At 36.0% G+C, this 11,403-nt stretch overlaps 1 protein-coding gene across 2 annotated transcripts; it reads right to left on the reverse strand.

Annotated features, from left to right (window-relative positions):
* Positions 1-300: 300 nt before the first annotated feature.
* Positions 301-8,910, reverse strand: LOC134226433 (cytochrome b-c1 complex subunit 6, mitochondrial). Of its 2 annotated transcripts, none has more exons than XM_062707198.1 (3): positions 8,759-8,910; positions 8,519-8,628; positions 301-621 (listed from the first exon to the last, which is right to left on the reverse strand). In XM_062707198.1, the coding sequence occupies exons 2-3, from the start codon at positions 8,603-8,605 to the stop codon at positions 448-450; spliced, it is 261 nt and encodes an 86-aa protein (XP_062563182.1). In that variant the 5' UTR covers positions 8,606-8,628; positions 8,759-8,910; the 3' UTR covers positions 301-447. The 2 variants fall into 2 exon arrangements, with proteins under 2 accessions (XP_062563182.1, XP_062563183.1); XM_062707199.1 differs by having other exon boundaries at positions 8,748-8,878.
* Positions 8,911-11,403: the final 2,493 nt, after the last annotated feature.

Genomic DNA, 11,403 nt, shown 5'->3' on the forward strand with positions numbered 1-11,403 from the left:
GAAAGCATGGTCAAATCAACTTCCATCTTACACAGGTGTTGTCTAACCATGGCTGTTTCAAGAAGTATTTGCATAGGTTCGGGTTCACAGAATCTGCGGATTGCCCGGAATGTGTAGGCGAGGTGGAGTCAGCGGAACATTTAAAGGGAAATGTCTATTGGGGTCGGGGTGTATTACGAACTAACAATCTTTATTGAAAATTGTCTATAATAGGGAATAGGATGATTCTATGTATGTACCTTTGTAGTGATAACGGAGGGCTTGTCTTAGTAATGTTTAACAAAATAATACAATGCGAAATATCCACGAATTAAATAGAAGGCTTTATTCACGGGGCTATTTCAGTGGGGTATTCAACTATTTGAAACGCCAGAGTTTTGTTCCGTTTGATGGCCATAGTATAACTAAATAAACGGTTGTTAGCCTCCACACTGTGCTTCAAAGTGCTTACTTCAACTTGGAGAACAAAGTGTGCGTTACACAATGGTCCAATTCGTGGAGATAATCGAAAAGCTCTTCAACGCAGGTCTCGGTAGTATTTGATCGTCCGTTGACGCGATCGTTGCAGGTCTGGTACTTTTCCCATAGCTGTGGGGCCTTTCCGTGTTCAGCACACTTTTCCTAAAAATAAAAAAACAAATGTTGAACCATTAATGCCCGAAGTATGCACAATAAACCAATATCGCTAGCCTCCACAAGAGCTTCCTATTTACAGGACTGTGGAATAATGTATGAGCATGGCGCTTATTCCGGTGTGGAGAGCATTATTAGATAAATCATTGAGGGTATGTTTTTAGTTTAGTTACCAATAGGGGAGTGAGGGAGATTACTGGTCTTGGCCACCTTATAGGGGCTAATTTGGCCAACCCTCGAAACACCTATTTTTTTAAAACAATCGATCAGTTTCAATAGTTTAAAACTTTTAGAAGAATACCTCATTTCTCTTTCTCTCTCATACTTTCCATAGAAGCTTTTAAAGCCCTTTTATAAAAACTTTTATTTTACACCACCAAATCAAATGGGAAAATAATTTGAGTTAGCCTGCCTTATTGCTTTATTCTGGACACCTGCGTGTTTTTAAGAAATAATTTACACTTTCGACAAATTCAGACTAAATTCGTGATTTATATGAGAAAAAACAAAGGACGAAGGCGAATTTTTTGAAAAGTAGTAATTAACTCTTTTGCCACTTTACGGGCAAATGCGTGCTTCAAATGGAAGAATAATCCACTCATTATAATTCTGCTTTTGTGTTAATTAATCTTTCACGTTTTAAAGAGATATTATGTAAGTTTGAACGATGGAATCACCTGCTTGCCTTATTCAGAGCGTACGCATAAAAAGGTAAATGATTCCTTCGGCTTATTCCGGACCAATTGCGTACTTTGGAAGGAAGGATCATCATTATGTAGGAAGGTGTCTGCAGCTACGCCTACCAAGTATTTTTTCGATTAGGTTGATTATTTTCGAGATATTAAACCTTAGATTCTTTTCGCCTACTGATTTCCGAAAGTTAACTCCTAGCACGCTCAAAGCAGGCGATTCATTATAAGGTGACGCCAGTGACGACAGCGACAATCTTTTCTCTATCGTTCGTCCGGCAAATGTGTACTTTTAAAGAAGGGGTCATATATACTTCTGCCTTATTCCGGGCGAAAACATACTTTTAAAAATGGAATCATATCGCATTGTTGTTTCAGAAGAGCGAAAGTTGCAAACGTAAACAATGATTTTTTTCGTAGATTTGAAGAATATTGTGGCCTACTCATGTTCCACTTCTATTCCATAGAAAGCGCGGAGCTCTATCAGTTTCCGATGGTAGTTAGCAAGCAGCAGTCCTAATTATTGAGGAATTTGCGAAAAAAAAGTCATTGTTTATGTTTGCGACTTTCGCCCTTATGAAACAACAGTATCGAATTCATGAATTTTTTTTCAGTGGGTATTATGTCAAACGGCCCACTGTATTTGATACATCTTTTCAACGAGTATGCCAAATGGCCTCGACATAAATACCCAACACAAATGAATCATTATTGTTTGAGAAACTGCATAAGTCCATTTTACACTATTTCGAGAAAACAACAAAAAACTGTTTTTTTTAACAAATTTGCATCGAATCTTTCAATTTCTTCGATACAGATCAATAGCTTTTGGCAAAACTCAACATCCTGGGGCATTTTCAGTGCAAAAATTGTAAGCAGTACTCCACAATTGCTCTTCAAAGTACGTGGACATATGTAGTTTCTCAAACAAACGAAAAAAATCATACATTCCTGAACAAAAAATTTTTTTCGTATTTTTTGCCAGAATATGTATTTTTGGACGAGGATTCAGAAAATATAAAAATCTCATTTTGGCCAAAAATGTTACATATGCAGTTTCTCAAACAAACGGTTCAAATGTCAAATGATCATTATATCAAATTGCATTATTGTCATTATGCCATATGGGTTTCCCCCGTCTTTAGGTACTTTGAAATAAAAAATCAGAAGGGTTATATACAAGATACGACCGCCCGACGTAAACTACGTAAAACAGATTATAAGATAATTCACTTGATTGCCTATGTCACTGGTTTGAGCATGAGCTTAGAGTGATTCAAATTTTGACTTTTTCGCTCCCCTATGCTTGAATTATAACATTTGCTATTTTAATGAACCTCCTACATTTTTAACTGAATTGGTTGTAATTTGACTGAGCATGAGCACGAGCAGAAATCGCCCCTTATGTGTAAGATCGTTTTGTTAACTTTTTAAATATAGTCAACCCGAAGACTTCATAGAATATTTCCTAATATGTAAGACAGTTTTTGTTCCGAAGCGATCGGATTGTTGCTCATTATTGGTATTTATGTAATTCTTTTATGTGTTAAATTGATTTTCGCTAGTATGTTGTGCACCGATCGCGCACCAATTACCGTCGACACTCTACATCTCGATGTTCTATATCTCGATATATCTCCCTATGTCCCTTTTCTCCATCCCTCCGAACTACATACATTTTTGCTTTCAGCATCTCGATAACCTCCCTATCTCGGTATCTCTATCTCGATGTGTTCTGATTATGTTTTGTCCAGGATTCACTCTCTCTATGTCGATATATTCAAGTTTCTAGTCTACTAGACAACCTTAGGACAATAATAAACACATCAAACACAAGAAATGACATTTCGTTTTCTATCTACTACCCATTTCAATTTTCGTTCCATTCCTCGATCTCTGCTTATCTCGATGGTCCCTTTAATATCGAGATGTGGAAAGGCGTCTGTAATTAAGGGGCTGTTCATAAACCACGTAGACCAAAATTTCACATTTTCAAACTCCCCCGTCCCCCCTAGTAGACTTTCGTAGACTTTTCCGAAACCCCTCCCCCCCTCCTTTGAAGTCTACGTAGACTTTTCTAAATTTTACAAAATATCATATGCGGCTTAAAAAATATGGAGATCAACCACGTTTTGAGCAATTCAGCTATTCAAATCAATTTCTGTATGTAAATATTACCATAAAATTCGAATTTCAAAAACAAAATTAAGCTGAACAAAATCTAACAAAACAAAAATCAATTTAAAACGTAATAAAATTTAATCCTTTGTACATAGCTCCAGAAACCAAATCTTAAAGCCAATTTAATTTCTGTTGAACTCGATTCCTCACAGAGGTGTGCGCCACCACCGCACCGCCAACACTTTTGCATAGGCACGCCATTTCCTCAAATCTGTAACGCATCTGAACGGTTCAAATTTGTAGAAAACCGAACAATTTTCAGAACTTTGAAAAATTTCGAGTTGAGTCCCAAGAATTTCCTTCTAGAATCCAAAAGTTTTCCCGTTATTAGTAATTTTCAGTGAAAATTTAAATTCATTTCCCGAGGTAATTTTAAGTTTAAACGAACATTTCGAATATTTCCCGTGGAATTTTAGAATGGTTTCCTACGATATTTTTAAATTTCTGTTTCAAATTTGGAGCAATTTCCACATTTCAAATAATTTTCAGAATAATTTTCGATGGAAATTATGAAGAATTTTCTGTTGAAATTTTGGTGAATTTCTCGTAAAAATTTTGAATACATTTTCGTGAAAATGATAAAGGCTTTCTTACGAAAATTGCAAATATTTTATTTGTGGAAACTCATAGTTTTTGGTGGGAAATTAAAATAATTTCTCGTGGAAATTTTCAACAATTTCTACAGCAATTCCGAAGATTTTCCATCAATAATTCCAAAAAATTTGCCATAGAACTCTTGAATAAATTGCCGTAAATTTTCTAATAATTTCCTATGGACATTCCGAAAAGTTTTGCTTATCTGTCTAAAGAATTCCTAGCGAAAATTCCGAAGAATTACCGAAATTAAGAAAAGTTTCCCAGGGACTTCCTAGAAAATAGAGCTTCCATTATCAGGAAGGATTTCCCGGGATATGAACATTAGTTTCCCTTATTTCTCAGGAAATGTTTTTACGGGTTTTAAATTTGATACAAATATTAGCTTTATTAACTTAATCTAAGGAACTGATCTATTATATTTTTACTAATATTTGCTCTCTTAATAAAACTTCGTCTTAAAAATTGATGGAGGAAATGTCTTCTTCCAATAAACAAATGAAAATCCTTTTAATTTCCCCACTTATTGATAAGAAATGAAGTCATGCATAACAAGAGTTACATGACTTGTGGGATGCAATCTTGAAGCTTTTAGGTGGAGTCGGAATAAAGCAATAGTGTTTTTGAGAACGCAGATGCTGGTGCAGAGCGGCATGTTTCCAATATCACAGATCACAGATCGATTAGGAATATGTCATATTTTAGAAGGCGACAATGGGCCTAAGAGAAGATCTGATCAGGACACCGCATACCTTATGCTTGAACAAGAGCTAGAATCTGCAAAATAAAGATGAAATCTCCAAATTCTCTGGTGCAAAAGAGATAATGCTTTTGGATATGGACGATAAACTTATTCAGAATCGTCAACAATTCTATGTTTATATTATTATTATTTTCATTTTCAGCAATTATATGCTGTGAAAGTCGTTCAAGTCTATGTTTCGTATTTATCTTTAGTCATATGGTTAATTCTTCGATTTTTTTTATTTCTAAGCTCCCATTTTTTTAGACGTATTCATGATTTCGAAAAATATTTGCGATTCTATGCGTCTGCTCATAATCGTTTTTGCATGATGAGATATGCTTTTCATATTTTTTTTTCACTAAATTGGACAAAACTTCGAGGTGGCTAAAATAGATTGGTTGTTGACTTCTCAGACTTCTTAAAAAATCTATCAAAAGATTGGAATACTTACATTTTATGCTACAACATGGATATAAAGTATACGGCATACTTGAATAATTTTGTCATTCATTCAACTTTGCGTAGAATGATCCGATTTTGATGAAACCGGAACCACCGTCGCGGAAACTCTTCTAGTATACTGTCTCCATGCAAAACCTCAGATTGGCCCCTGGCCAATGGAGAAGTTCCGTATGCCATATACCCTGAATAAACTTACTTTCGCAGAATACCCGGAACCTGCTACAAATTGACCAGAGAGTCTTACAGCCCTCAAAATATATCTTTAATGAAGATCATATATTCATCGTTTTGGGAAAACATGAATCAACCTTTTTGTCTAACCCCTGTTGAAAAGTAAATTGGCAAATTTCTTACTTTTGTAATGTAGGTATTTCAACATTGAGCACGCAGCAGTGTAATCTGTTTCAAAATAGTTCTAACATAAGGAGAAATAACCTGAACTCTTAAATTTATTTTTGATAATAATTTTGAATACATTTCTGTCTATCAAAGCGCTCAAATTTATTTCCCGGGATCCCGGGAATTACTAGAAAATCTCCAATGGAAATTCTGACAAGTTTTAAAGAATGTCTTTTGGAAATACAAATGACTTTTTCTTTGATATTCTAAAATGCTTCCTTTGTAAATTCCAAAGAATTTTCCGTTGCAGTACGACATAATTTCCCGTGAAAATTCTTAAGAATCACTTGTCGTTTCCCTAGAAGTTCCTGCCGAAAATCGAAAGATGTTCTACATAGTAGAATGTGCATTAAAATCGGAGAGGAAATTTAAAAAAAATCTATAGTTTTTATAGAACACTTCAGAGAATTTTCCTTATCAACATAGAAGAATTTCCATGTGAAATACATGGTAATTTAAAGCCGTAGTTCAGTAAAAAAAAACTTAAAAATCAAACAAGTGAACTTCTCACAAAGCTGCTGCACAAATTGTTATCAAAAAAAAGTCTACGTGGACTTTTGGTATACCCCCCCGTCCCCCTTCGTAGACTTACGTAGACTTTTTCGAAACCCCTCCCCCATTCAAGAGTCTACGTGGTTTCTGGACAGCTCCTAACTTTTTGCGATTCCTGATAACTTCTTACTGTTCATTTTGAAATAACTTTGGAATGTCGCCGTTAACCCTTACATAATCAGCACTAGCATCATCAAAAATTTCCAAAAGCAAGTTCATCTATCGCCTCACGGTTTATCGAACTATGCAATGTGGCACGGCAACATGGAATCTCTGCAGCAACATAATTTATTATCGAGAATGATTATGTGGAGTAAATGCTAGAAGGAATTATACAAGTACAAGTATAATTTTGGTACAGATTTGTCATATTAAAGTCCATTTTTCGTCATTGCAAAAAAAACGTGTCCAACTCGTTGCAAAACTCGATTTTTCCAGCACTACACGTACAACTCGTGCTGAAAATTATCATTTTTTTGCAACTTGTTGCACAAACTACTATTTCGACCGCACAAAGCAGAACAAAATAAAGCAAGTCTTGAGACTGTTCTGCACATCTAAATCATATTCGATCGCATACCTCGCATACCAATTCTTTTATTACTTATGCTGCTGATTTCGAACAAAATTGATGAAATTCAAAATATGAAAATAATTGGATGCGACAATTTAAAATTAGGGTAAAGGAAGTATTTTGGACCACTAAGAGGAATTTGCACTCAGTGCTTTAAAATATGAGCCATCGAACTGGTGGTCCAAAATACTCAAAAAAAACCCAAATTCATTCCCCAGTGGAGATGATGCCTTTCTTCGACTATTATTTGACTTACAGTGGTTAATGCATCTCAAAGGTAATTGGCTAATAAATGGCTATTAAATTCTTTGAAGTGTTATTTTAAGGGGTGCTGCCCAAATGGTTAATTAGTGAGTTAATAATCAATTTTAATAGAACATGTTCAGCACCTAAAGCACTTTTTCATAAACATTACTCTTTTGCTTCGACCGTGGTCATGGCTTTGGTTCTTTTGTTCTAGTTTTTGTGCGAATCACCGCACAAAAGTAGAGCGCAAGAACCAACCACACCAGATGGCGGCCGTAACGAAACCCTGAAATTTTACTGGGTTTGTGAAGAATTAGAATTTTCAATGTTTTTACATTAATAATCAATAGTTCCAATGGGCATAAAAAATTGCTGGAAATTTCCGATTTGATTGATAATAAAATCTCGAAAATCCATCAAAGATAAAGGAGCTATTAGCGTTTGAAATCTATCCTAATTTCGTGACGGTCTCGAATTTGGAAATTTTCATTTGTCACCCTGTATGCGACTCTTCCCTAGACGTAATGTAAGTCAAAACATGCCCGGAGCGGAGGCAAAGTTCGCTGAACGTTCACAAGAGTTATGAATATGTGTTGAGGTAGCCTCATCATAGCTCGGAAATTTGGTCCACGGATTTCGTTCCCATGCGTTTTAAAAAGGTGGGATTGAAGGTACATATATATATATACATATATCAAGCTCTATCTGGTAAAAGGGCGAATGTCGCAAGAGAGAATTCTCTTCGTCGACTTCCCCTGTTTTGAATAAAAGTGACAAGCAGAGGATTTCTTTGCAGTTTATCACCTCAGAATGCAAGTTCGCATTGTTTTCTATCGTGCTGAGGTGATAAACCACAAAGAAATCCGCTGCTTGTCACTTTTATTAAAAACAGGGGAAGTCGACGAAGAGAATCCTCTCTTGCGACATTCGCCCTTATTCCAGATAGAGCTTGATATATATATATATATATATATATATATATATATATATATATATATATATATATATATATGTATAGAAAATAAGAAATCTGACTCCATGGCGGCCAATATCCGATGGAGAATTGTGGTGGATTCATTTACTTATGTATTTAATTTTTTGTTTACTTTCGTCATTTCAAGCTCTATCTGGAATAAGGGCGAATGTCGCAAGAGAGGATTCTCTTCGTCGACTTCCCCTCTTTTTAATTAAAGTGACAAGCAGCGGATTTCTTTGTGTTTTATCACCTCAGCACGATAGAAAACAATGCGAACTTGCATTCTGAGGTGATAAACTGCAAAGAAATCCTCTGCTTGTCACTTTTATTCAAAACAGGGGAAGTCGACGAAGAGAATTCTCTCTTGCGACATTCGCCCTTTTACCAGATAGAGCTTGATGTATGCAACATAAAAATAATTTATCTTCATAAACCGATATTATTCGCAACATCAACTGCATACGTACCCGGAGCACAGCCTGTGGGTCAACAACGTCCTCTTCCTGAGCCTTCACGATTGGGAAAAAGGATGCCCAGAATCGTTTTGCAGCCATCGTTCTCCGTAGAAGTACCGAGTCTGCAAAAGTTAAACGTTACTATGTACGCTATCTGAAAGCAAAGCTTGATGTTTTCTAATTGAACTACTATTGTCAAAACGAAAAGAGCTCAATTTAGACTATCAATTGGGAAATATACACGTATTTTACCAAAAAATCGCCAAAACTAGTCGATACCAAGTGATGATATAACTCTGGACAAATTTCAACTCAGTTCTCGATTTTTGCATGACAATTTTGACAGCTACTTTGACAGCCAATGACTTATTCTAATCATTACTTCTCTTTCATCATTATTTACTATCATTATATCACCACACACGCTTAAACCTACACGGAAGCTGGTTAATACCCATTTTAATGGATTTCATGTACCCATTTTTTTGCATCAATAGGAGATCGTCAGTTGCATTCTAGCAAAAAATCCGCTTGAGGCCCTTTCAAAACATTTTAACAACAGCGACTACACCTGATGGTATAAATGCAATATTTCCATTATCAGGCGACAGGTGGTGTTGCTGCGTGTTTGTATCAATGTAATATTGCATATACACTACCGACATCTGCTGTTCGATATCGTAAGCTTTCAATGTTCCTTCCACACACACGAGGTGGAGAACAGTCTTGAAGAAATTGAAAGTATACAGCTAGAATTTAGTATGGAGGTACAATGAAATCTCTTTTATTGTTTAGAACTGTAAAACAAGTTGTGGGTACAAAAAATCTAAAAAATATTTGTTGCTTTTTGACCTAGCTTTCATATTGATGCGATGCGTAGTTGATGAGAACGGATGATTTGTCCATACAAGGAAATTCATTTTACTTTAAATGTTGTGGCGCCATCTCGTTCAAACAGCACCTTTGTCTTTGCCTTATTGAGGTATCCAAGCAGATTTTCCAACACTACACGGTTAGATGACTTTACCCATTAATGGGTACTATGTTATTGTTGATATTATTCCCACCGTGAAAAATCCACCAATTTTCTTGAAAAAGCGCCACTACCCATTAAAATGGTTAGTGGCGCTTTTTCAAGAAAATGGGTGATTTTTTCACGGTGGGAATAATATCAACAATAACATAGTACCCATTAATGGGTAAAGTCATCTAACCGTGTATATCACAGAGTGATTTTTTTTGCTGCACAGTGAATCAAAATGAAAATAATTTTCACCTGATGTCTAGTTCAAATTTGCGATATTTTTCTTAGTGTTTCCACGCATTGTTTGTTGTTTTCTAACAGCAAACAAGAAAAATATGACAGTTCTAACAGCAAACAAAGGAAAATTTTGTAAACACAGCACCAACACTGATGGGGATGGAGAGGGCTATACTGAAATGTCAAATAATGGGTAAATTTTTATCAACAAGAAAAGAGCATTTTGACCCCATTATACACGCTTAGTTCAGTTTACGTAAACATGGGTGAACAATACCCATAATCTCGAAAAAATGCACATACTTATTTATGGGTGAAATGCCCTTTTTCTATTTATGGGTAAGCCCAGTTTACCCATATATAGATACTTGGACAGGAGTGCCTTATTGGTAAATTTCATTATTTGGGTGATGTTTAAAATTTGTTTTTTTGCAATTTATAAATGAAATGAATCAATGATTTATACACGCTAACCTGGATCTACCCAGAATCATGTCAAAGTGACCCAGATTCGGCAAAACCGTGGTTACTCTAATTTGGGTTCGGGTACCTAAACTCAAAGCTGGGTAACCGAACAAGCGAAAAAATCTGGGTAACCGGTACCCAGCTATTTTCGCTTCAGAAAATTATTATTGTGTAAAAAATGTTAAAGAAAACAATTTCCCCAAACGCATATCACTTGCCGGCTGTGCCGACAATGCCCCGCCGCCATTAATTTGACCATGCTTACCCTTTTCTTGCAGCATTCAGCAAAATCTCCTAGCATTTACCCCGGCATACGACGTCGACGCCATGTTGTTATATCCGAAAATGTTTAAGTCCCCGGTTACCCATATCTCGGGTTCGTCTGACTCAGATCCATTTTGTTGACATACCCAGATTTTGACAACTGCTAACATTGAAAAAATCCGGGTACAAACGACCCGGCCACTGGGTTATTTCAAGTTAGCGTGTGAACAAATAATCAAAAATTTATTGAATATAATAATAAAATCTTAAAATCTAATCGTACAATTCAGGCCGACCAATATATGATTAGGGTCGATGCCCACGTAGCGGTTTCTCAAGCTGCCCAGCAAATAAAATGTGAGTCGTGAGGCATTCGTTAGGCACTAGTGAGTGACTGAGGATAAAAAAACAAACGTTTGATTAAAGCGTTTGAACCTTGTTGTTATTTTTCCACCAATGCGCCATGTAGTGCTCCAGTAATTATTCCGCAAAATTTGATTTCACTAGTGAATTTTTGCATCGATCGATGGTTGAATATTTGATAAGTGATGGGTTTTCGTGGAAAATAATTTTGCGTCCTAAAAATGAATTCGTTGCGGAGTATTTCATCCGCGAACCGGTCGGTTTTCAGTGGAAGGTGTCTGGTGAAATCGTAAGTGGAAATTAATTTTCATGTTTATCTTCCGATAGAACCGCTGCTTCTAATGCATTTAGCAGCTAAGATAAGAAATATCTCCAGAAAAGAAATTCATGGAGTGTGAAAAGTGTGGGCAGTAAGGCAGGATGAAGTTTACCTGGAAAATATGTGCTTGAGAAGTGATACAGTAATCTATAGATAAAGTTTTATAGCAGGGGTCAAAAACAAAAGGGTATACCTGGTTCAGAGTCGAGAGCCTTTTGGCTCAAA

The sequence above is a fragment of the Armigeres subalbatus genome, chromosome 3, assembly GCF_024139115.2.
Source record: "Armigeres subalbatus isolate Guangzhou_Male chromosome 3, GZ_Asu_2, whole genome shotgun sequence".
In the NCBI taxonomy this organism is placed as follows: domain Eukaryota; kingdom Metazoa; phylum Arthropoda; class Insecta; order Diptera; family Culicidae; genus Armigeres; species Armigeres subalbatus.

What these genes read in the sequence shown, in the direction of transcription:
- LOC134226433 (XM_062707198.1), bottom strand. Translation starts at nt 8,605, where the DNA reads ATGGCTGCAAAACGATTCTGGGCATCCTTTTTCCCAATCGTGAAGGCT. An exon ending in ACCCACAGGCTGTGCTCCGG is followed by an intron (nt 622 to 8,518) that starts GTACGTATGCAG and finishes TTTTATTTTTAG; the next exon opens with GAAAAGTGTGCTGAACACGG.